The sequence below is a fragment of the Microtus pennsylvanicus genome, chromosome 3 (genome assembly GCF_037038515.1).
Source record: "Microtus pennsylvanicus isolate mMicPen1 chromosome 3, mMicPen1.hap1, whole genome shotgun sequence".
Taxonomy (NCBI): Eukaryota; Metazoa; Chordata; class Mammalia; order Rodentia; family Cricetidae; genus Microtus; species Microtus pennsylvanicus.
Genome location: NC_134581.1, coordinates 134270534 through 134296717, shown reverse-complemented (window position 1 = coordinate 134296717; position 26184 = coordinate 134270534). Strand labels below are relative to the sequence as shown.

The 26184-nt window shown below is 40.6% G+C and overlaps 1 protein-coding gene and 1 non-coding gene across 3 annotated transcripts; one reads left to right on the top strand and one right to left on the bottom strand.

Moving 5' to 3' along the window:
- Nucleotides 1–727: 727 nt before the first annotated feature.
- On the bottom strand, nucleotides 728–850 carry LOC142847456 (U6atac minor spliceosomal RNA). The gene has a single exon (XR_012910208.1). It is a non-coding gene; the product is annotated as a U6atac minor spliceosomal RNA (small nuclear RNA).
- Nucleotides 851–17217: 16367 nt separating this feature from the next.
- On the top strand, nucleotides 17218–25450 carry LOC142847340 (protein NipSnap homolog 3B-like). Of its 2 annotated transcripts, XM_075968051.1 has the most exons (6): nucleotides 17218–17277; nucleotides 19262–19472; nucleotides 21195–21353; nucleotides 23289–23438; nucleotides 25199–25285; nucleotides 25374–25450. In XM_075968051.1, the coding sequence occupies exons 1-6, from the start codon at nucleotides 17218–17220 to the stop codon at nucleotides 25448–25450; spliced, it is 744 nt and encodes a 247-aa protein (XP_075824166.1). The 2 variants fall into 2 exon arrangements, with proteins under 2 accessions (XP_075824166.1, XP_075824167.1); XM_075968052.1 differs by lacking the exon at nucleotides 23289–23438.
- The last annotated feature ends 734 nt before the right edge of the window (nucleotides 25451–26184 follow it).

Sequence of the window (26184 nt, the reverse complement as noted above, 5' to 3'; positions counted from 1 at the left end):
CCCAGACAACAGGAAGCAGTCTATAGAACAGGGCACCCACATTCCCAAGAAGTGGGGTGGAAAGATTTTGGTCATTCAATGAATTGTGGATGCTTATCATCATTTAGGGGGGTTTAAAACCTTTCCTTTATATTTAGACAAAAGAGAAAAATGTGGATATTTATATACTGTGTAAAGATGTATTTGTTGTGAATGGTGTAATAAAAAGCTGAACAGGCCAGGTGATGCATGCCTTTAATCCCAGCACACAGGAGGCAGAGGCAGTCAGATCTATGTGAGACTGAGGCCAGGACAGCCAGAGCTGTAACACAGAAAAACCTGTCTCAAAAAGCCAAAAAAAAAAAAAAAAAGAAAAGATAAAGAAAGGAAGGAAGGAAGGAAATCCAAATGCCCAATATTTAGGCAAGAGTTTGGGCAGGATTCCCAGGGAGAGAAAGGAAGAGGAGGGGTAATCAGATGCCAGGAGACATGGAGAGGAAAGAGGAAGTACAAAACAGAAGAGCCGTGATGCCACATAATAGAATGTAGATTAATATAAATGGGTTAATTTAACTTACAAGATCTAGTTAGGACCAAGCCTAAGCTATATGCAAGTTTTCATAATTAATAAGAAGCCTTGTTTGGGAGCTGGCTGGCAGGACACAGAAAGACTCGTCACATTGACGTAGTCTCTAAAGTTAGGGAACCTAGGAAATAAAAAGATGCGTTTGAAAGCAGTCATCGATTTCCATAGTACATGGCAATGCCACAGTACACGGCAATGCCTTAACCACTGGCCCAGTTAATAGGCCAGAGGACCTTATCCATCTTTGTAAAGAGAGTGCTATCTTTCTCTCCTTGCCTACAACACAGGATTTATATTTTTAAAACAATAAATTGCCTTTGTAGGTAAAGAAAATAATTTGGAAAATGAAGCCCACTTCTCTCCAGACCCATTGGAAGATTTTTTTTCCTGCTTTCAGTCTTTTGTTATGGACACAAATTTACTTACAGTGAAGCTGATTATAGAAACACATGACTATAAATGATAACATTAAATCCAGCATCCCCACAGTGATGCATGGTAAAAGAGCAGGTGCTTTCAAAAGAAGACAATAGCCATGGTGATGACTTGTCAGCCAGATAATGGCACCCTTACACTGCAAAACCAAGAGCTATGAAGGGTGCTAGCTGTGAAGGGACAAAACCAACTCCATTGTGTGCTAGGCCCCAAGGTATCTATCAGCAGAGCGGGAAGTTCCCTAGCCTGCAGCCCAGCTGCTTAAAGTTGATATCAGTAGAGTGGAAAATCCCCTAGACTGGAGCCAATCAGAGAGTCTCCCGTACCCCTTATGCTCATAACAATAGATTTGTGATTTTTTTTTGCCTTTATAAATCCTAACTAAAAATGGTGGGGCACCTCCTCTGGCCCCTTCTGTGTCAGTGAGTTGAGGTCCCTATAGCAATTTGTACTACAACGTTAAACCTTGCTTTGGCATTTCTGTGAGTCTGTGTCTCAGGTGCTCTTCTTGGGGTCTCTGCAATTCAGGCACTACAGCTACACAGTGGAATTTGTAGATGTGCCTTGTTTTCTATTTATTATTTAAGAATAGTTTGCATAAGTTATTTTTAAAAGCTTTTGTTCTCCTAATGTAAATTAAATATCTCCTTCAATTGTGTGATTCTAAGGTCATGAGAGTGCTTTGCACAGCTCCCGATTTTAATGTGGTAGTGGTTTTCATATCAATGGCATTCATTGCTTTGGAATCATGTGTTTTGATTGAATTTCATATATACTTTTGAAACTACATATATCATCTGATCAGAAGTAAAAGAACTCATATTAGTATATGGACAGATACAGAAGAGCCCAAGAGAAGGCATAAGAAACAGGGGTTTGCTCATTAACACATCAATTAACACATTCAGAAATTCCACAAAAACGCTAAAATGGAAGACATAATATGTACACAAAGGACCTATGGGGTAAAAGGAGAGAGAAGAAAATAGATAAATATTATATACTATATGGTATAAATTATTAAAAAGGAAGAGTCGTGACACTACATTATGAGTCAAGGAACTTCCAAAGATGCCCTTGAGTTCATTTTGTGTTGGCCATCTACTGCTGGGCACGCAGCCTAGCCTAAACAGTAGTTTGTTTCCCTAGTGAGACTCGCTTTGAGCAAACTAAATTTTCATTTGTAAGTGGTTACCAACTGAAGCTTTCTTCTGGGATAAGGATGGGGAAGGTCTCCACTTCTGAATTCAGTTCTAGGACCATAACTGGTGCAGACAACCTGTGCAGGTCCTGTGCGTGCTGCCTCTGTCTCTGTGAGTTCTTATGTGCGTAGATCCCACTGATTTAGAGAAACTTGTTTTCGTGGTGTCCTCATCCCCTTTGGCTCTTGCACCCTTTCTGTCTCCTATTCCATGGGGTTCCCTGATCCCTGAGAGGAGGGATGTAGTAATATGGGCGCTGCGGCGGTGGGGCTGGGTCCCCAAAACCCCAGCCGCCTGGCTCGGTTCGGCTAGCTTATGCCCCAAATAATTACACGGACACTGTATTCTTTTAAACACTGCTCTGGCCCATTTCTAATAATCTATGTAGCGCCCCTAGGTGCGCTTACCGGGAAGATTCTAGCCTAAGTCCATCCTGGGTCGGAGCTGGGGCATGGTGTGCGTCTTCCCTGGAGCAGGCAGCATGGCGTCTCTCCTGCGTCTGCTCCGGAGAGCGGAGCTGTGGAGTCTGACCTCACTTCCTCTTCCTCCCAGCGTTCTGTTCTGTTTACTCCACCCACCTAAGGGTGGGCCTATCCAATGGGCCTAGCAGTTTCTTTATTGCTTAACCAAGGAAATCAACAGATTGATATATGACACTCCCCCATCAGAGGGATTTGATGGAGACATCCCTTTTAGGGCTGAGTGTTCCAAGGCCTCTCGCCCTTTGCATAATGCCTGGCTTTGAGTGTCTATATTTTTTTTTCCATCTCCTTCTTAAGATTTGGGAAATTTTTTTCTAGGATGCTGTTTAAAATGTTTTCTGTACCTTTATCTGGATTTCTCCTCCTTCCTGTATTCCTATTATTTTAGATTTTGTATTTTCATAGTGTCCTAGATTTCCTGAAGGGTTAAGGATTTTTTTTTTTAAGATTTAACATTTTCTTAGATACCCATTTCTATTATTGTGTCTTCAGTGCCAGAGATTCTGTTTTCCGACTCTTGTATTGTTAGTGAGGCTTGCCTCTGAGGTTCCTGTTCAAGTTCTTTTTTTTTTATTTTATTGAGAAAAAGAAAAAAAAGTTTCTGCCTCCTCCCAGCCTCCCATTTCCCTCCCCCTCCTCCCACTCTTCTTCCCCTCCCCCCACTCCTCTCCCCCTCCCTCTCCAGTCCAAAGAGCAGTCAGGGTTCCCTGCCCTGTGGAAAGTCCAAGGTCCTCCCCCCTTTGTCCATGTCTAGGAAGGTGAACATCCAAACTGGCTAGGCTCCCACAAAGCCAGAACATGAAGTAGGATCAAAACCCCGTGCCATTGTCCTTGGCTTCTCATCAGCCCTCATTGCTCGCCATGTTCAGAGAGTCTGGTTTTAACCCATGCTTTTTCAGTCTTAGTCCAGCTGGCCTTGGTGAGCTCCCAATAGATCAGCCCCACTGTCTCAGTGGGTGAGTGCACCCCTCGTGGTCCTGACTTCCTTGCTCATCTTCTCCCTCCTTCCGCTCCTCATTGGGACCTTGGGAGCTCAGTCCAGTGCTCCAGTGTGGGCCTCTGTCTCTATCTCCATCCATCACCAGATGAAGGTTCTATGGTGATATGCAAGATATTCATCAGTATTGCTATAGGATAGGGTCATTTCAGGTTCCCTATCCTCAGCTGCCCAAGGAACTAACTGGGGACATCGCCTTGGGCTCCTGGGAGCCACTCTAGGTTCATGTCTCTTGCCAACCCTAAGGTGGCTCCCTTAACTAAGAATTGTGGTTCCGTGCTCCCCTATCCAACCTTCCTTTATCCCAATCATCCTGTTTCCCCAAGTCCCCCCCCTCCTCCCCTTCTCACTTTTCTCTCCTCATCTATCCTTACACCCTATCGCACCCCACCCCCAAGATCCCAATTTTCTCCCCGGCGATTTTGTCTACTTCCCATAGCCAAGAGGATAACGATATGTTTTTCCTTGGGTTCACTTTCTTATTTAACTTCTTTAGGTTCACCAGTTGTAGACTCCGTGACCCTTATTTATTGCTAGAAACCAATTATGAGTGAGTACATCCCCTGTTCATCTTTTTGGGTTTGGGTTACCTCACTCAGGATAGTGTTTTCTATTTCCATCCATTTGCATGCAAAATTCGAGAAGTCATTGTTTTTTACCACAGCGTAGTACTCTAATGTGTATATATTCCACACTTTCTTCATCCATTCTTCCATTGAAGGACATCTAGGTTGTTTCCAGGTTCTGGCTATTACAAATAATACTGCTATGAACATAGTTGAACAAATGCTTTTGTCATATGATAGGGCATCTCTTGGGTATATTCCCAAGAGTGGTATTGCTGGGTCTAGGGGTAGGTTGATCCCGAATTTCCTGAGAAAGAGAAACACTGATTTCCAAAGTGGTTGCACAAGAGATAGACGAGAAAGTGGGAAGTACCCTACAACAGATGGGCACAGGAGATCTCTTCCTAGGTATAACCCCAGCAGCACAGACATTAAGGGCAACATTGAATAAATGGGACCTACTAAAACTGAGAAGCTTCTGTAAAGCAAAGGACACTGTCACTAAGACACAAAGGCAACCTACTGACTGGGAGAAGATCTTTACCAACCCCGCAACAGACAAAGGTCTGATCTCCAAAATATATAGAGAACTCAAGAAACTAGACTTTAAAATGCTAATTAACCCAATTAAAAAATGGGGCACTGAACTGAACAGAGAATTCTCAACAGAAGAACTTCAAATGGCCAAAAGACACTTAAGGTCATGCTCAACCTCCTTAGCAATCAGGGAAATGCAAATCAAAACAACTTTGAGATATCATCTTACACCTGTCAGAATGGCTAAAATCAAAAACACCAATGATAGCCTTTGCTGAAGAGGCTGTGGAGGAAGGGGAACCCTCATCCATTGCTGGTGGGAATGCAATCCTATTCAAGTTCTTAAATTTTTCATTTCCAGATTTCCCTCAGTTTGGGTTTTCTCTATTGATTCTATTTCTACTTTCCAATCATGAACTGTTTTATTCATTTCTTTCCACTGTTTGTTTGTGCTCTCATTGATTGCTTTAATGGATTTTCTTTTATTCCCTCCTTAAGAACCTCTATCCTATTCAAAGAGATTCTTTTAAGTATCCTTGTCTAGTGTTTTAACGAGGTTGCAACATTCTGGGCCTACTGTGATAGGGTTGCTTCACTCTAATGGAGACACAATGTCTTGGTTGCTATTGTGTTTTTATGCTTGTATCTTGGTTTGGAATTATTTTAATTCCAGGTACTGATATTTGGTCTGTCTTTGTTGGGTGGGTGTTTTGTTCCTTGCTTGCTTTTGCCCCCTCTGGTTCTCAGGATAGAGTGGTGGCTGTGTGTTGCCTGGTAAAAAATCCTTCTGGTGCCCTGGTTGGTGTGGTCACTGGGGGTTCCTAGTTAAATGTGTTCCTAGGTATTGAGAGCTGAATATTAAGAATGGGCTTGGGAAGGGAATTGGAAAGGGATGCTAAGGGGTCCATGGGAAGGAGGAAAGCGTGATGCTCTGCTATGATCTGCTTAGTGCTCTGGAAATGGGGGCAGACGAGCTGGTCCTGCTGCTGAGCTAGGATGAGACTGGGAGCCTGGATATGGAGGAGAGGCGTGAGAGAGAAGATCTGAAGCTGGCCCCCCTGCTTCCCTGGCCAGTGTAGCCCGCTGGTTACCAGGGAATGCCTGCCAGAGCTGGGGGCTGGGCTCCCTGCTTCCCTGGCCAGAGTAGCCTGCTGGCTACCAGGGAATGCCTGCCAGAGCTGGAGGATGGGAGAAAGTGAGTACAGGAAGAAAGATAGGAGGGGAAGACCTGTGTGATCCCCTGGAGACGGGGCAGGGGGAGAAGGGAGACTGCAGCGGGAGAGCTGGGGTAAGACCTGGGGTTGGATTTGGAGGATGGAGGAAGAGGTAAAGATTCACAGTTAGCACACCTGATTACCTGGCCTGAGTCTGTCAATCATCTTTTAATATAGAGTCTAAGTACAATAGCCAATAGATAAGAACAATGGAAACAGAAGAAAATCCTTTAACTGTTCTTCTTAAGGAGATGTCCTTTCTGCTACACCGTGTGTTGTTCATGCTTAACAAAGAAAGCTGCATGCTTTGGGTTAAAATGAACTCTTTAGGGTGGAAAGATTTTTCTGGACCATGTGATCAATTCCATATAATATCTTGTTTTTAGTTCAAATTATTCCAAATCATTTTCTTCTCCCAGATTGAGAGGCAGTTTTTCTCCATTGCAAAGAGTGTCTATTTCAGAATATCGAGGAGCCAAGTGAGACAGACAATCACTCTGGGAGCTATTATGTCCATTCTACTCAACATCCAGGTGCTATTTTTCCTTATCACAATTAAAAAGAAAAATTGTGGCCAGAACATCATTTCCGTCCCATCAACTGCGAAGGCACAGTTCTACCCAGGAACTCCTCAGGGTTCTCCTCCTATGATGCGGGCACCCCAACCGTGACAAGATGCCTGACGAAAACTCAGCAGTAGGGTCCATGCAAGGATGCAGCTAAGCATGGCAGAGGTTTCCAAGGAAAGGGTGCACAAAAGGAAAGCATAGTACTGAGTGAATGGCCCACCAAGGGAAACCTGTGTCCTACAGTACCATCAATCTGTCGAGAAGAGCTCCTGTGACATGTTTCTGGGAGGAAGTCTTAAGGCAAAGAGTTCAGAATTCCCATAAACTTTCTGAACACTTTCATAACATACACAATATACAGAAGGGCATCTAAGCTTAGATCATAGAATGTTTGTAACTATCCTAGGCAGCACGCTGAAACATCTAACGAGGGGGAAGATAATATGGCCCTCTTGTTTAAACACAGCCTGCCATATTCCAGTCTTCAACACAGTATTGACAATAAACAAAATACAACAAATTGTCAAAATGCTTTAAAACAAATTGGTGAGAGTCAAGTAAAATTAGTTTAAAGAGTAGGTATCTTGAATACTGGAGCACCGAATGATAGATATGCACTTGGTGTTTATGAAAAACATCAGGATGTAGATGAGTGCATAAAGCTTTAAAGGTGTCTTAACTAATAATACAAGTTTGTCTTATTAATACAAACATTAATAAGCTCTTGCTATAGTTAAATATTGAGCTGCTCACAATTTTTCTACTCTTTACTCTGATAAGAATAGCAGCAAATAGTCTAACATAGAAACACCAAGATATATTAATAAGTACAAAAAATATAAGTAGTTGTTTTATTTAATCCCCCTTTGAGTATTTTATATTCTTTATCTCTCCCTAAAGCAATGTTCAACATAATGCACACATTTTCTTAACAAATATTCAGTGACATGATTAAGGTTCTTAATAATAAAAGAAACTTGTTTTTCATTTTAAATTCTTGCTTTTATTGATAATATTTTTAATTCTTAATATTGTTGATAGTAGTAATAACGTAACCCATAAATGTTATAATTCACCTTTTCTCTCTGAAACAATCCATCACCAAACACATAAACACAAAACAAATCCAAGACGAGACAAAAGTACCCTGGAAGCTAAATCATTCTAAATACCTACAGTTTAAACTCTCAAATATTACACATACACCACACACACAGATACACACCATGCAAAAGATGGTTTATGCCTCCATCTAGTGGCTATGGAATACAGCACACAGACGCACAAAAGTGATACCCAGAGGGATAACTGCAGAATCCATTTGCCCAGGGATGTAGATTCAGGAGACAACAGGAGACAAGCATCTACCGTGTAACTGTACTCCTATCAGCTAAGGGTGCAAAAGAGCAACCTTGCCTGCTTCCTTTTGCACAGTTTCATGAGTTTGACAACATCAAGCAGGAATAACACTAAATCGGTTTTTCTCTTAGTCTGCCTCAATTTTTACCACCCTGTAACTAATACCTGTTTGTTCTATGAGGCATTTACATCAGATCACAAGGATAATAAAGATATAGTCAGAAAGCCCCATATACTGTTATAAAGAGCACAAATTTATAAATTATTTTGGTGTTGTTTAAAGGTGAATATGTATACACTTAGGAGCCATCAACTCCACTCCTGGGAAAGAGCAGTGATTTGTGACTTCCGGGACACATCCCAAAAAAACATACTGATGGCAATTAACAGGTCTGATAATTTGAGTACCAAAAGTCTATCTTAGTTGTAACCAGTTGCTAACTAAAATTAAGCATTTCCTTCTGTCATAAAGGCATCTGTGGTAGTTTGAATGTAATTGACTCCCATAATCTTATAGGGTGCAGCACTATTAGCAAGCGTGGCCTTGTTGGAGGAAGTGTGTCACTGTGGAGGTGAGCTTTGAGGTGCCCTATGCTCAGGATATTGCCCAGTGCGTCAGTTGACTTCCTGCTGCTTTCTGGTCAAGATGTAGCCAATACCCTGTCTGCTTGCACATCCATGCTACCTGTCATGATGATAATGAACTGAATCTCTGAAACTGTAATGGATCACCTGAATTAAATATTTCCTCTATAAGAGTTGCCATGGTCATGGTGTCTCTTCACAGCAATGAAAACTGTAACTAAGGCAGGAGGCAATAAACAGTATCAGGATATGTAGCCTTCTAGACGATAGATCATAAATATTTTGTTCCAATTATATTTGTTACAAACGTACTAAAATTTCCCTTATTCTGATCATTAAAATTCTCTTGCATCTACAATTAGATTTTGCTATGCTGTGCCTAATAAATATGTCTACTTTTTTTGAAACATTACTTTTATATTTCCATCATTAAAATTCAATTCTTTTCTTACATTCAATTCATCATTTGTTTTCCTTGCAACACATTTAGAAGCATCAAAGATCAGTGTGCTCATAAGATTTACAAAGTGTTCTTATTATACTAAGAACAATTACAAATGCCTTAGAGAAAGGCCCTGGTGGACCTGCTACAAATCAGCTGACAGAGGTCAACTCTGCTCTGCCCAGACAGAAAAATGAGCTGGTCTTTGGCAGCTTTCATTCGTCCCTGTCTGGCAGCAGTCAATGTCAGCCACTGGTAGGAGAAATGACAAATCATACCTTCCATGTGACAGAATACATAAGCCTCCAGAATCAGGACCCTGGGCCCTGCAAGTGCTACAGCTTGAGTAGGCCTAGAAAGTCCAATTCCTAAGCATTGCTCTGGGTATATTGTAGCTTCTAGTCAGGCCTAATACCCCAATTCCTCAGTCCCTAATGGCAGCTTGTGTTATACTTTTTATACAGGTTTAGGAATCTAAACTCCTTGCTCTTGACCACCAGCCAGCAACATAGCCCACAGCCTGCAATCTAAGACCCTCATTCGTAAAACCTCCATGACTCTCTGGAACTCTCCTGGTAACCAGGACTGCCATGTCTGTTTTCTGGGTCACTTCATCCTTCTTCTGTCTCAACTTCTCCTCCCTTCCTTAGGGTCCCTCTACTTGGCCACGCTCAAGACCCTCGGGTGCTTCTTGGAACATCAATTAATTGGCTCCTACCTCACAGCTCACCTGCTAACTTTTTAACTTTCCCTGCCTTCCGCGCCTCTGCCGTCACTGTTACTCTGAAGTCTTCTCTGCCTCTTTCTTGGCATTAACCAACGGAACCCACAACACTGAAAATAAACAAGAGATGCCTCTACTAGGTCTGATTCTGCAACACCAAGGGAGGCAGTACCGAAAAGTGGCTCTGAGTGGATTCACTAAATCTGAGCAGCCTGCTTATACAGCCAGAGATGAGGCACCCAAACCAATCAGTTTGAAGGCCATCACAGCCTTACCTCTGCAGCACTACTGGGCTACCTTTGGGGAGTGGTGCCTCTCTGACCCAGACAGAAATGGGCACAGGGTCATCTAGAGTTCATCTATACTGTGAGGGTAAAAAGACCTGGTTAAAAACTGTTAAAAAAAAAAAAAGTCCCGGTTGAGGCTACACTTTCAGAAGTCATGGCAACCACCTCTGTGTAGTTTTCTAAAAGCAGAGACAAAGTGATAAAGATGGCAGGTGCTGGCATTAGGATAGTCTTGGTGGCTATCGACAGTCCTTTTGTTCAAGATAGCGAGTGCTTCAAGGGATAACCCAATATTTGCTAACAGTAATAGTTACGAATTTAACAGTGTCTAGAAGAGATGGATTCCCTCACGTGTGTCAGAATGAGGAGACATTTACAAAGAAATTACAACAGCTTTGTTCATAATCATCAAACTGACAAAAATAATGCATACTTCTGCATTACTGCGCATGTAATAGAATAGAATACAACAGAGACATGAATAGATTCTTGCAGCTGCATCAATGTGAGTTTTGAAAGCCTAAACCAAAGTACAAGAATCATGTGTAAACAATAAAAAAGTCCCATGTAACTTAAACAGCAATCTAGATTTGACAAAGAATAGCAATATAATAATGAGAATTACATACATTGGATTTTAAAGAAAAATCAAAGTGATGAGATAAAAATTTGGACAATAAGATTAGAAGAAGGCCACCTGGAAGGAGAGTCTACAGAGCTCACGGTTAGTACCATACTGTTTCCTGACCCTGGTGGCAAGAACACAACCACTCCTAATTCACAACTCAGAGAGAAAAGATCTTGAACCCATGATCCAAAAAGAGGATAAGAACTTGAGGATCAGGGGAGGGAAAAAATAGAAATACACATTCTGGGGAAAGGTAATACAAGGGAGCTTTTAATAACAAAAATTGTACTCTTCAAGGTTTAAATCTTCATAAATGAGCTAGAAGATAAAAAGGGAATTTCTCCCATCCCAACAACGCTATGAACAGGGAAGACTTTTTAACTTTCTGAAAATGTCATATATGAACACAGTATTTCTATAACTCTTCCTCTGTCCTTCTCTACTTCCTCTCAAATTCATCATCTCTCTTTCTCTAATTAGTTCTACACATATATAGACACACATGCACAAAGCCTACCTAATCTGTTTAGTAGTTGCTCAACTCTACATGACTTTAGTGCTGACCACCAGGGCTTCATTCACCCTGTTGGCAGCCACTGATTGCCTGCAGCTATGCATCTATGGTGGGACGTTGTTAAGAGTCCCCCCATCTATGCTGGCATATCAGCTTGTGACAATGTGCAGGTCTTGTTCAGACAACCATTTTGGTGAGATTTCATGGGTACAACAAAAAGAGGAGAAAGAAAGTGGGGGGATCAAGAGAAACCCCAATGCTGAACAGCAGGCCTGGAGATAGGGAAGGGAAGAAAAAAGTCTAAGACACAAAATGAATGTTTCAGAAGTTAAAATTTCCAGGGCAAAGCATGAAACTCAATAATAGAGCATGTGCCTACCATATTCAATTATCTGATTAGTTAATACTGTATTAAGAGATAAGGAAGACTGGACAAAGACCTATCCCCCAAGGATTGAGGTTTTTGTTTTATTTGTTTGGGTTTTTCAAAACAGGGTTCTCAGTTGCTAGGAGCTAGTCCTCAAATTCGTCCTGTAGAACAAACTTGACTAACTCACAGAGGTTCACCTGCCTCTGCCTCCTGAGTGTTGGGATTAAAGGCATGCACCACTGCCGCCCAGCTAGGAATATCATTGTGAAATTGAAGATAAAGGACAAGAGTAAAACATAAATCTCTAGAAAGAAAAACAAGCTCTACACAAAAAAATTAAAAAACAGAATGCCATGTCCTTTTTTCTCCTTACCTATTAATAAAGTAGTTTGTTCAAAACAAAAAAAAGTTCCTGATGCAGAATCTTGTGTCTACACAAAGTAAATTAAGAGACTTTTGTAAAACACATTTTTAAAAGAAGTATGTCTCAAAAGTTTAAATTCCATATTTCCTTTCCTTAAAATAGAAATTTAGTGAAAACAAAACCATAAAAACTAGATCTTGAAGAATGTCTTCAATGAAAGTGAACGAGATTCCTGTGGATGTGAAGAGAGACCCCAAAATCACCATTTGCCATCTCGGGGAATGCTTAATCCACACCAGAGAGAAAGAACTAGGGGCCTAGCGGGCATAGCTCTAGAAAATGAGAAACTGACAAAAGGGCTGGCTAATCTTAGTGAAAGGAATTTTATACATCTGGAATCTGGGGATTCAAATCAGGAATGAAGAAAACCATATCAATGCAAGAAAAGAGTCTTCTTCTAAGATTAAGCCAACTGTGAAATAATCCTGTACACTCTGAATATGTGTTATTCCCATTGGTGAATATAAGTGTAAGAACTAGCTAATAAAAAATCTGAGATATCAGCCAAGCATTTGCAATTTTAGAAAAGGATTCTGAAAACACAAAAATGGAGTTGATTCAGTTTCTTGGTAAACACCTCTTCTCCAGTGGGCTCTGTTGGCTGGCAGCAAGGGGAGGCACAGATCCTCTAAGTGGTAGTTTCCTGGCTCAGTGCTAGTGGCAAAAATGGGCAGCTCTTTTAATAAACCTTTTAAGAAGCTCTTTTAAGAAGCTGCCAGACACTTTAATGGTGTTTATAAGCGGTGGGCGACATGCTGTTCAATGACAGTGAAGACCCAGAAACTTCCCAGAGTTGGCGCTGTAAACATGACTCTCAGAGCTGCTGGTAAATGTACCGCCGCCATGAGACTAGGCTCTCAGGGAACTGAGGAGGAGGAGCGCCGGTTGCCAGTATGCCATGATGTAAATTACACAGCAGTTGATAATGCTCAGAAAAAAAAGTTAAACAAAGAAAATTAAATTCAGGGATCTCATTTTAATAAGGAGGGATATAGAAATGATAGGGATAAAAGGGTAGATTATTGAATCTTCCTTAATCCAGAACACAACTATGAATCTTAAACATTTTACATTGCTATGATTTTGGTTTATTGATACAAATTTAAAGTTAATTTTGTTTTACTGTATGTGTATTTCTACTCTTGTTTAAGTTGTTGTGTTTATATAACTCATTTAAAAATAATGTATAATTAAAACTACAGTTAATAGTCATCTATCTATAATAGTCAAACTTAGAGTCATGTTAGGTGTAGTTTCAAGGTCATACACAGATATATTTACATAGATAGATAGTCTTTAAACAATTCAAAGACCCACAGAATATGACAGGAAAGTCTGTAGAATATGCTAGGCCTGTAGGCCAAAGATGGATGCCCCAGTGTTACAGAAGAACTTTGGGTTACTGTCCAGGCAGTAAGATGTCCTTGTTATTAGGAAACATATCACCCTTCTGGGGTCTTTGATGGAGCTGAAACTACTTACAGCTCTCCTGAGTTATAATAGAAGGTAAATTAGCTACAAAACTTTGGACTCACAAAGATAAGATAGATGATAGTGTATTTTCTTTAATTTTCCCAAATACATATAAACCAGATACTGTAATTGTAATTCTTCCTTAATATATAGTAATACATAGTTTTACTATGTTAAGATTAAATCTTTCTTTTTTAATTAGACAAAAAGGGAGAAATGCTGTGGACTAATCCTTCTGTACATGGTGAATATGTATTTTTTTCATTGGTTAATAAAGAAGGTGATTGGCCTATAGCAAGGCAGGATAAAGTTGAGGGGGGGGACAACCAAACTGAGGACACTGAGATGAAGGGCAGAGTCAGAGGGTCACTGGCAAACACAGAGAGATCAAAATGCCATGCCATACTGAGAAAAGGTATCAAGACAGATGGCAAAGCATAAATAAGAAATGAGGGTTAATTTAAGTGTAAGAGTTTGTTAATAGCAAGCCTGAGATATTGACTGAGCATTTTTAATTATTTCTTTAGAATTTTTTATTGTTTTTATTGAGCTATATATTTTCTTCCCTCCCCTCCCTTCCTCCCGCCTGCCATTCTACCCTCTCCCATGATCCCCATGCTCCCAATTTACTCAGGAGATCTTGTCTTTTTCTACTTCCCATGTAGATTAGACTCATGTATGTCTCTCTTATGGTCCTCCTTATTCTCTAAGTTCTCTGGGGTTGTGAACTGTAGGCTGGTTTTTCTTTGCTTTATGTCCAAGAGCCACTTATGAGTGAGTACGTATTATAATTATCTTTCTGGGTCTGGGTAACCTCACTCAATATGATATTTTCTAGCTCCATCTATTTCTCTGCAAATTTCAAGATGTCATTATTTTTTTTTCCTCTGTGTAGTACTCCATTGTGTAAATGTACAACATTTTTCTTATCCATTTGAGGTTTCCATGTTCTGGCTATGACAAATAATGCTGCTATGAACATAACTGAGCACATATCCTTGTGGTATAATTGAGCATCCTTTGGGTATATACACAAAAGTAGTGTTGCTGGGTCTTGAGATAGGTTACTTCTTAATTTCCAGAAAAATCATCATACTGATTTCCAAAACTGTACCAGTTTGCACTCCCACCAGCAATGCAGGAGTGTTCCCTTTACCCCACATTCTCTCTAGCATAAGCTGTCATCAATGTTTTTTATCTTGGCCATTGTTACAGGTGTAAGATGGAATCTCAGAGTTGTTTTGATTTGCATTTCTCTGATGGCTAAAAATGTTGAGCATTTTCTTAAGTATCTTTCAGCTATTTTGGATTCATCTGTTGAGAGTTCTCTGTTTAGGGCTGTACCCCATTTTTTAATGGATTATTTATTCTTTTGATGACCGATTTCTTGAGTTCTTTGTATATTTTGGAGATGAGCCCTCTGTCTGATGTGGGGTGTGTGAAGATCTTTTCCCATTCTATAGGCAGCAATTTTGTCTTATTGACCATGTCTTTTGCTTTACAGAAGCTTTTCAGTTTTAGGAGGTCCCATTTATTAATTGTTGCTCTCATTGTCTATGATACCAGGGTTATATTTAGGAAATGATTTCTGTGCCAATGCATTCAGTTGTATTTCCCACTTTCTCTTCTATGAGGTTCAGTGTGGTTGGTTTTATGTTGAGGTCTTTGATCCACTTGGACTTAAGTTTTGTGTGTGTTGACAGATATGGATCTATTTTCATTCTTCTACATGTTGATATCCAGTTGTGCCAGCACCATTTGTTGAATATACTTTCCTTTTTTCAATTTTATTTATTTTTTTTTTTGCTTCTTTTGTCAAAAATCAGGTGTTCGTAGGTATGTGAATTGATATCCAGATCTTCGATGAATCTCTATGTTGGTTATTTGGGAAACTTCTGCCTACAGGTGGTGGCTGAAATTAGCAGACAATTTCTCATGTAGGAGAAGCCCCTGGGAGAGGCTAAGGCAGGACTTACAATGTGGTTGGCCCAGGCTTAGAATCCTGTGCCACTTCCCTTTCATTCCACCATATTAAGAATATGCCTTCTAACCCAACAATGTGCTCAAATCACCACAGCCACATTCCATCAAGAAGACACAGAGAAGAAAAAAAGGGAACAAGCTGCTTCCCCTCCTCCTTCAGATCATTTTCATTACTGTACTGACACAAGACTATCCTGTGACCACAGCAAGCTAAGTTTTCTAATACTGACTTTTTTTCAAGGCCAAATGGATACAAACACACACACACACACTCACACACACACAATCTCTGCTATCTTCCTCCAGCACTTTTAATTCTTTGTGTTCATACACTAATTCTAATTCTCTCATGAACAGCACACCTTGGATCCACGGCCCAGTGAAAAAGATATCAAAACCCATATATGCTCAAGTCCCTTCTATAGCATTTGCATATAACATACACTCTGCTTCCTGTATCTTTAAATCATCTCTAGGCATCTCAGGCTGTGTAAATACTTGTTACACTTTATTGTGTTGTTAATGCAGGACAAAACGTCTATACATATCCAGAACAGTTCATTTATCCCCAACATTCTCCTTTCTCTGGTTAAATCCACCGATGCTGGCCTCAGTTACATGGCTCTGACTGTATTTTCTCTTCGGTCATGGACTGTACAAACTGTAAAGGCCACTGTGGAAAGAACTACCTTTTCCCCACTTCTATAGTTTCTAGAAAAGTGCCTGCAGCATAAAAGAAATGCAACATGCATTAACTGAATAAGTAAATGGACTGTTAACTCGGGGCTGAAAAAACAGTGTCAGATTTTAACCAAGTAGATGCTGTCTTTACGCAAAAGATAATTCGTCCAGATTTGCTGGTTTAGGAAATAACGTCTCCAGAAAAAAGGGCCAAATTCTTCCAGAATGTCTAATTTTTAAAAAACCTCCCTCATCTAAGCAAAACCTCTTCCACAACACTCCCCAATAAAACCATACTTGATAAGCCTCTATTTCTTCCCTGTCTCTCATGATATAAGAAATGTCACTTAAATGAATGCAGCAATTATTAGCAAGAAGCGTCAGAGTCATAAATTATAATGTAGACTAATGAGGTAATTATTTTAAATGCTGTAGACGCCAGAAGGCACATGCTCTGAGGTGATCTAAATTCTCATCCTTCTAGTAAATGAACATTATCTGTAAACGGAAAACTGTGAAACAGCGGAGTATACCTAACAAAGACATAACCATGAGGAGAGAGGGAGGGAACAGTGTGTTAGATGACGTTAACCTGGGCACCAACAGCCAAACAGGGAGTACCAAATATGTCCGCTGTTTTAAGTACCCAGAGCAATTTCCTTTCGGTCCCTCCGCATATGACTGTGAAGAGCTCATTTCAGGCCTGTGGCCCCACTGTTCTGGGCACCAGGACAATCAACTTTTACTCAGAGCCTCCCAGGCCCCCGTTGTGGGGGTCAACGGGGATGCTGAGTATTCTGAAGTAAAGGTGAAGAAGGTTCCTAGTCCTTGCCCTAGGTCACCCCACCCCGAGATTTTAGAGCACCCATGTACATCCACACTGCGACCTACATTTTGAAGTTAGTACCCTAGGGGGCTTACAGCAGTGGCCTAGGGTGTAGAATTGCTAGGAGCTCAGGGTTCTGCTAATTGCAACATCACCTCAGACGTCAGGACCCGAATTTTGCAGAACAAAAGCCTAGCAAAGGGTAGAAGCTGACAACACAGACCGAAAAGGCTGGCCCTCGGCGGCCGACGGAGAGGGGCAGAGCCGCGCCCTCGAGCATCGCCCAGCCCAGCGCGGACCTAACCGAGTCCCAGCACCCGACAGCGATCTTTCTGGTGAACTCAAGGACGCGACATGCTCGCGCTCCGAAGCTGCCTGAGGAAGGTGCTGGCCCCGCGGGCACTGGCGCCACAGGTAGGGGACGGAGCCTGCTGGGAGGTGGGCGGAGCTGTGGCGATGCCAGGGCTGCTACTCCGGAGTCTGCATCCGGAAACTCGTCTAAGATGGGGTGAGACGTGCGCCTAAGAGATCCACCATCCAGCCCTAGCTGTTGAGCACCGGCTTATCCTGGGGATGAATCCAGTTCTTTCCGGCGGAGACTTTGACTTAACCCAATGAGAAGGAGTTAAGTTAGTCTAGAGCCAGGTAAACCTCGAAGAAGAGACTAGTGACTGCTCACCCAGCGTTGCCCACGCAAAGCCACCAATTATTTCCTTACAGGGCTTCGCTGAACTTAGTTTCTATTTTTATTTTTTTAGCCAACATTGTCTTTAATGAGTCAGTGCTGGCGAGAACAAGTCTAAGTTGGACACGATAAAGCTCAGCCGCAGAAATCTTGAAAATCGTTTCTATCCAGTCACTCCTCTCTGTAGGCTCCCTCCAGTGTATTATGTCCTGGAAATAATAACAATACTTTGTGCCTTCCACAAATATTTCATTCTCCTAATGCACACACCCTCTTTGAATCAACCTGTAAAATTTTGTTGTGAATGTCTTTGGCTCGCTTTCTGATGTTTTATTTATTTTTAAACTATAGACAGTAAGCAGATCTAATAATCCCATTTGTAGATTTTGGTTAAACCACACACACACACACAAAGCCCATCAAATGCAGAGACAAGCTGCAGATTTTTGTAGAAAATTTACTGATTTGTGCAGTAAGAATACAGTTCAGAGTAGGTATCTGTGGAATGAACTAAAGGGAGAAGATTTTATTAAGCTTTATATACGATAAAGTGTTTTGTAATCAAAAGTTAGCAAGAGAAAAAAGATTACTTTTTCTATCCATCCTAAGCTTTCCATGTATGCAGTCATTTTTTCCATACTTTTATATTCATCTAATCTGCTTTAGCAGATTTTCCTGTACTATTGACTTCATGAAATGGGTGCATAGTACCCCAACTTGAAAATACGTAGGCTTTTTACAGTTCAGGGTCATACAGTGTGTACATTCATATACAGGCGCATATGTACAGACATACACAAGCTGACTCTGACGGAGTCTTTCCCAGGGAAAAGTGCTTTCATAACAACAACTAGAAACTTAGAAATATGATTATTTCTAAAAATACCCAAGAGGCTTTCCTACCACGTGCGTACAACTAAATGCATTAAAGCCATCTTTGCTCTGTATTTCTTGTTAGAAATGAATAGTGATTCAGGCCATTGTGATCTATTACACTGGTTTTCAACCTGTGGCAAAACTCCTTTGGGGTTGCCTATCAGATATCCTGCATATCAGATATTTATAGTATAATTCATAACAGTAGCAGAATTACAGTTATGAAGTGACAATGAAATAATTTTATGGTTAGGTTCCCAACATGAAAAACTGTATTAAAAGTTGCAGCATTAGGGAGGTTTAGGACCACAGGTCTATTACCAAAGTTTGTCATGCAGTCGGATAGTGCCAGCACGCTAATGCATTGACTGCATTCCAATTCTGTTTCTGCTGGATGAGGAAGGATTCTTCGACCTGAATGGCAATTCTCCTTTTTTAAAAAACTTTTCTTTTAGTAAACACGTTCATTGTGTAGACCCAAAGACATCCAGTCTCCAGAGTTCTCTCCGATACAGCACTGTCGTCATCCACACTGTAGATGAAGAGAACGTAAGGGAAAACAGAACGCACGTGGATCCTAACTGTAGCTCTCCGGCACAGAAGCTGCCCTAAGACAGCAATGCCATAGTTTGGGGAGGTGGCTCGAGGAGAATACACGTTTAACCATAGTGATCTTTAAAACCTACTAACCTGCATCTGTGGAGCGCTGACGAGAGAAATACAGCAGGGCTTGTGAACCGGCTCCTGTGTCCTCTGTCACCAGACCCAGGTTTGGGTGTGAGGTAACACAATCTCTGCCCTCCCCGAAGTACTGAGACTTGTTTTATCTTTTTTCAGGTGTGCTCATCTTTTGCTACTGGCCCAAGACAAACCGAAGGAACATTCTATGAGTTTTGTACTTATTACCTTAAACCCTCGAAGATGAAAGAGTTCATGCACAATTTTAAGCAAAATGTTCATCTTCGGACAGCTCACTCTGAATTGGTTGGCTGTTGGAGGGTAGAATTTGGAGGCAGAATAGACCGAGTATTCCATATTTGGAAGTATGGTATGAGTCGCTGCGTTCAAATGCTCCATATAGATTTTTATTTGGGCAGATGCTACAGGAGTCTTAGATGGGTATACATTCATCTAGACACAGACTAAGGAGAACTTCTTTTAAAACAATGCAGAACAAAAAGTAAATTCAGTGACCACTCTTCTTAGTACACATTTAATAACTCCAAGTCTAACATAACTGAGAAATTAAGAGTTCTTATCTATCAATTCATTAAATTTTAGACTACAATTCTCAAAAAAATTATATTATCTTACTGGAACAAATGTTCTTTCTGATGCAAAGTTGAAAACTGCTTACACAAGTCCAAGATAAGGTCACAAAATGAAAGAGGTATCTGGTGCTAGACCTGTACATCAGTGTCTTAGTGGGGGCAGTTCACATATTCAGGATTGGGTAAATGGAGGTTGAGAGGGAATGGCAGTCAACTTTTGACCTTCCTCAACCCTGAGCTTATTGTTTCCATTGCATTTATAAACCATTTCCAGTTCACTTCGACATCCCAGAGTTTCAATGAATTCGCTGCCATGTTACTTTAAGAAGTTAAGGGAAACACATTACTACGTACAAGTTCTCATACTGAAACTGCACTGCCTTGAAAAAGGAGATCATTACAAAATTATTCAGAATGCTTGGTAGCCTTTTCGAAGTCTAATCTTAAATTAGCTTACACCAGACTTTGACCATGTTCAGCAAACTCTTACTAATTAATTGCAGTTAGTCCTTGGTCATCAGTGTTCAGTTAATTCCCTACTGAAGATTCTGTGGGTGACTCGGGTATACTTTTTGTTTCTTCGGTTTTGAAGGACAGCAAACACCCTTAGTGCAACGTTTACTTCACACGTGGTGCATGTTAAGTCATGGCCCATTGGGGAAAGTAATGAAGTCCTAATTGACCGCACTTTAGGCAGGTGTTATTCCTATCCCTAGCATAAACTATGTAAACAATTTACCTTAGTCTCATGAGGTCTTTACAATAAATATATACTAGGCCCACACATTGTTAAACATGTCTGTCTGTGTCAGTCTGGGAAGGCAGAGTCGGCAGTGCTGGGGAGAAACAATAGTATGAGAACCAGCATGCTTTCTTTGGAAGTTACTTATGCAAAGGAAATGATGCCAAGTACATTCAAATTTTGTTCAATGTTAAAATGTATTCAAGATATAGCTTGACTGATTACCATCAATACTGAAGCCAAATTTGTCTTAGCTGACACTGTCAGTTGAACACCTCCATTGAAAGAACAGTCCACATGTAAGTAATTACCATCAATACTGAAGCAAAATTTATCTCAGCTGAAACTGTCAGTTGAATACCTCCATTGGATAGTAAGAACAGTCCACATGTAAGTGTCAAACACTAGCGTAAGCCCTCTTTATTCAGCTAATCCTCAGCACAAACCTGGAGGTTGATGCTACATCATTTTCCCCTGTCACAGACTGAGAAGAAAGCAGAGGAACATACGGTGACTTACCTCCTGTAGGCAGCTACCTTTGAGGAGGGAGAGCCTGTGAGGCCCACTCGATGAGATCATAATAGTGGTTTCCACTTCCTTTGCCCTGAAGACCAGGAGCCACTTGATATGACATTTCTTCACATTGCTGTTCCCCAAGCCACAGCACGATGTTCTCGTGTGCTCCAGATGTAAGCCAAAGAAGCACAGATGGTTTGAAAGCAACCTTGAAAGACGTTTCTCCATTCTTTCCTACCAGATAATTTTGCTCATCAAGCGGCAGTTAGCAAAGCCTTGGCCAATGATACAGAGTGGCAAGAACGATTCCTCATTCCAAATTTGGCTTCCATTGATAAACAGGAGAGTGAAATTACCTATCTGGTACCATGGTGCAAAATAGGAACGCCTCCCGAGGAAGGTGCGTCTGTCTTAGCCTCTGCATTTCCGTGGCTGCAATGGTACAGATGGTCCATTCTGATATACTTTGAGAGCAGGGAGACTCCCTTTTATAGAGGGCATAAGTGATCGTTGAGTCAAACCAAAGTGCAGCTCTTCGCTTATCCTTAAAGAGCAAGGAGTAATGGGGAAGCATTCCCGCTTGAAGGTTTCTGGGTTTGAAGACCTCAGCTATGTTACAGAAAATGTCACATGGGCAGTAGTAGTTGAAAACCGCATATCGAGAGCCAGAGACCATTGGCGGGGTGGTAAGAGTTCATATATCATATTCTATCGTTGTTTTAAAACAATATTCATATTTAAATATAACTATATATTTTATATATCTACATAAATATAGCTATGCTTACTATATTAAATATATTTATAAATTACACCCAATTTTAATTCACTATCTTTTTTTTTTTTACAAAACGGACCATTTGGGGCAAATGATTAAGTGATTAATGATTTTTGTCTTCCTCTTTCTTTCAGTTTGAAATTAATTGTCTTCTTGCTGATTTTACTTCTTGTGTATTTAAAGAAACTATGACCTCAGTCTAATTGTAACCAGAAGTCAGATTCGAACAGCATAAACTAATTAGAATTGTTGTTGTTGTTGTTCTCAACTTTGTAGTATGTTTTAGATGACACTGCAAAGAGACCTGAAAAGCCCGAGTTGAATGGTGCCCACGTGGGCCTCTTATCAGCCCTCAGCACTATCTCAATAAAATAGTTGTCCTTTCTCATTAGACTACTTGCAACCTAGTTCTTTGCCTCTGCTGATCTATACTTCTGTGTAGTGATAAAATGCATTTCAAATATGTAGCCAAAATATTAAAGAACTATAAAATTATATCTTTACGATGGTTTGTTTTGCCGGAATATGGAAATAGAAACATCATTCTGTTGCACTGTTAGGTTTCTCTTCCTATTAGCTATGAAAACATACAGTGCCAAAGAACACAAAGAAAAAATGGTGGACGTGGAAGAGTTAAAATAACAGAGGCACTGCAGAAAAATTATATTTTATTTTGCTGTTAACCAAGGATTTTATACATTGATGGCAAGTGTTCTGTCACTGAGCCACCTCTCCAAATCCATGAAAAATTATTTAAGTTCTTTCCTAAAAGTATACCCTCAGGGGCCACCAAAATATCTTCTCCACTAATTTCTCAATATCTACTTTAGTAACAAGTTTTTAAATATTTCAGACAATAATATAGACATAGTTTCTAATTCTTGTTCTGGTTTTTAGAGATAGGGTTTCTAGCTGTCCTGGAACTCGCTCTTCGAACTCGGAGATCAGCCTGCCTCTGTCTCCTGAATGCTGGGATTAAAGGCATGCACCACCACCACCGCCCTGCCTAGTTCTTTTCTTAAACCTATTTTTAACTCTCTCTCTCTCTCTCCCTCGCTCTCGCTGTGTGTGTGTGTGTACGTGTGTGTGTGTGTACGTGTGTGTGTGTGTACGTGTGTGTGTGTGTGTGTGTGTGTGTGTGTGTGTGTGTGTGTGTATGTGTGCAGCGAGTGCAGATACCTGCTGTGGAAACCAAAGTGTAAGATACACTGGACCTAGTCATTAGCTAAAGGCAGTTGTGAGCTTCCTGATATGAGTGCTGGGAACTGAGCCCTGGTCCTCTATGAGAACAGTACATATCTTCACTACAGAACCATCTCTCCAGCCCTCACTGGCCCCTACTTTTTGTCACTGTGGAATTAAGTTTAATAGCATAAATAAGTTTACATGTGGACAAGGGATTTCTAAACATACAATTAAGGGAAAATAATGCAGATATCATTACTGCATCTGTATAAATATGTACTTGTAGATCAAGCTTCTCATGAAACCAAGTGAATATGAATATGAATAGACATTCTATGACTCATTATTTAAATTATTGTTTCCATATTCTAGGAGTCTATGAACTCTCTTCTTTTCTTATGAAACCTGGTGGCCCAGCTCTATGGGGTGAGGCATTTAAAAGAGCAGTAAATGCCCATGTCAATCGAGGCTATTCTAAACTAATTGGCGTGTTTCATTCAGAATATGGAATACTCAACAGAGGTACAGATGTCCATTTCTTTTCAAATTTCCATGTATATTGATGACCTATTTATCTGCTAGCATTCTTTAGTAAAAGTTCACATGTTATTGACAAGTTCTTGTACTTTTATCATTTTAAAGAGTTGATAAGTTGTCTCTTTCCTATTTAGAACTTACCACCTACCAAAACTATTTTGAAATGCTAAACTTCTGTTTTCTGATACATAAGACAAACAAATTTTAACAACCATAATAACTTCAGGAAATAGTGTATTTCTTGTATAATCTTTTTATTCCTTTAAATATATTATTATCAGTACTAAGGATTGAACCTAGGACCTTATGCATGCTAGACAAGTGTTCTACCACCGAACTATAGCCCCTGTCCTAATTAGGCTTCTATTCCTGTGATCGAAAGCAACTTGAAGAAGTAAGGGTTTATTTCAGTTTATAGTCCACCATGCAGAAAAGTTAGGGCAGGAACTCAAGGCGGGAACCTGGAGGCAGGAGCTGAAGCAGAAGCCTGGGAAGAATGCTGTGTACTGGCTTGCTCCCCCAGATTGGCTGAGTCTGCTTTTTTTATATGACCCAGGCCAGGAGTGACACCACCCCCAGGAGGCTGACCTTTTCAACAGCAGTCATTAATTAAGAAAAGGGCGGCACAGGCTTGTCCCCCTCTATCCTATGGAGCACATTTTCTCAGCTGAGGCTCTCTCTCCTCAGATGCATCTGAGAAGCTTTGTGTCGAGGGAACAAAAAACCAACACAATTGAACCACTGTCAACTTGACATATAAACACGTCATGACTAAACCATAAACTTTCCTTCCATGTTTGTCCCCAGATGTCCTGTTAATATTATTAGCACAGCATAAAGCATAGTATAACTTTGAAAGTCATGCCACTTTTATAAGTTTCATCTCTTTAAAAGAGCCAAAGTCTTTTGACTGGAGGCTCTCGTAAAATCCTATTCTAAAATGGAAGAACCAGAGCACAGAATCAAATTCAAAGCAAACCCCAAATTCAGTAGTATCAAAAAGTTCACTGCCTGACATCTGGGACCTACTCACAGATCGATTGTCTGGGCTTCAGAGGGCCTTGGCTGCTTCACTTCGCTAGTGTTGCCAACCTCAGAACACACAGCTTTACCTCCTGGGCTCAGCCTGCCACTGCGCACACCCTCCTCCACAGCTGCCGCTGTTCTGGTCACCCCACTATGCACACCCCTCTTCCACAGCTGCCGCTGTCCTTGGCAGTCACCCCACTATGCACACCCTCCTCCACAGTTGCTGCTGTGCTCGGCAGTCACCCCACTATCCTGGCATCCCCAGTATGCTGAGGCTGCATCCTCACCAATGGTCTTCCCTGGACTCTCTTCTGGGGGGTACTCCAGTCCTGATACACAGGGCCAGTTTCCAGTTGCTCTCCATGACCCCTGTGTGCCTGCAAAACCAGTGCCACCTGGCTGACCCTTCCACATCCGTTACCAAGTTCAGCTGCCAACGTGAGATGCTAAAATAAAGTATACTACCAAGTCATACAGTCTGGGTCTGACGTTCCTTTAGCTGTCTTACTTTCCTTCCTTTTCAAACCTGCTTCATTTCTTCATCTGTAAAACCAGTCCGATTAGTTAATCTATAATTTTCTTTCTCAAGTCTCTGGCTGCTCTGAAATCTTATCACTGAAATATTTAGTGTCGCTCTTTTAACCTCTAGTAACTGGACTTTGTTACTTAATTTCTCTGTATTTGTGTGTGAATGTCTTTCTGATTTCCTCCCACAGTGCACGTTCTGTGGTGGAGCCAGAATGCAGACAGCCGCGCAGCGGGGCGACATCAGGCTCATGAGGATCCCAGAATCGTGTCTGCTGGTGAGCTGGTTTATTGGGCAGGAATTGTTTTTTAGAACAAGAAGTTCTCACAAGTCAGCTTTTAATGTCGTATGCAATGTCCTTCCAGTTCGGGAAAGTGTCAACTACTTAGATATTCAGCAAAATATGTTCCTAATCCCTGAGTCATTTTCACCACTGAGATAGTTTTCTACCAACGGTTTCCTTAACTGCTGTGAGATGTGTCAGCAGACGCTGCTTCAAACCTCTCAAGAGAATTATTTCTACTTTTTATTTCAATGAAGAGGTAAGTTGTTACTATGTCCTTCGTATTTTTTAAGGCCATGTAGGTCCCTTTTACAAAACCTATCTCTATATGGGAAATAGAATTCATTTTCCCCATGCCACTTCATTACCTATCATACACTAAAAATAATTAATTTAAAAATAATGTTATTTAGTCTCAGTAAAATCCTTGTAGACTCTTTGGTTTATAAGCTTAAATGCCTTATTATTAATTTTACTAATATTTACTCCATCAGCTGCTTCCTACCAAAAACACTTGGTCACTAACTATATCAAGATCTTTGTTCTTCATTTCTTTCAGAATAGCTCTTCTGTAACAACCCTGGTTCAAATGAGATCACATTTCCAAGCTTGTGACCAAATTTTTAAATTATTAATAAATATGTGAAACTTTTAAATCTTGTCTTATTGTCCGAGATGTTTTGCTTCAGCAGCTTATTTTATAATACACAATGGGATTCATGTAAATACTAAATTTCTTTCACACGAAAAACTGCATCATCATCTGTAGTCTGTATTGTCAGTCACTCGCTTACAAAATACTAGATCAGCATACTGAAAGTCTTGATGACCCTAGTTTATATGCTGAAATGTTATTTATAGTTAACTTAACTAACATTTCATTTTTATCTTAT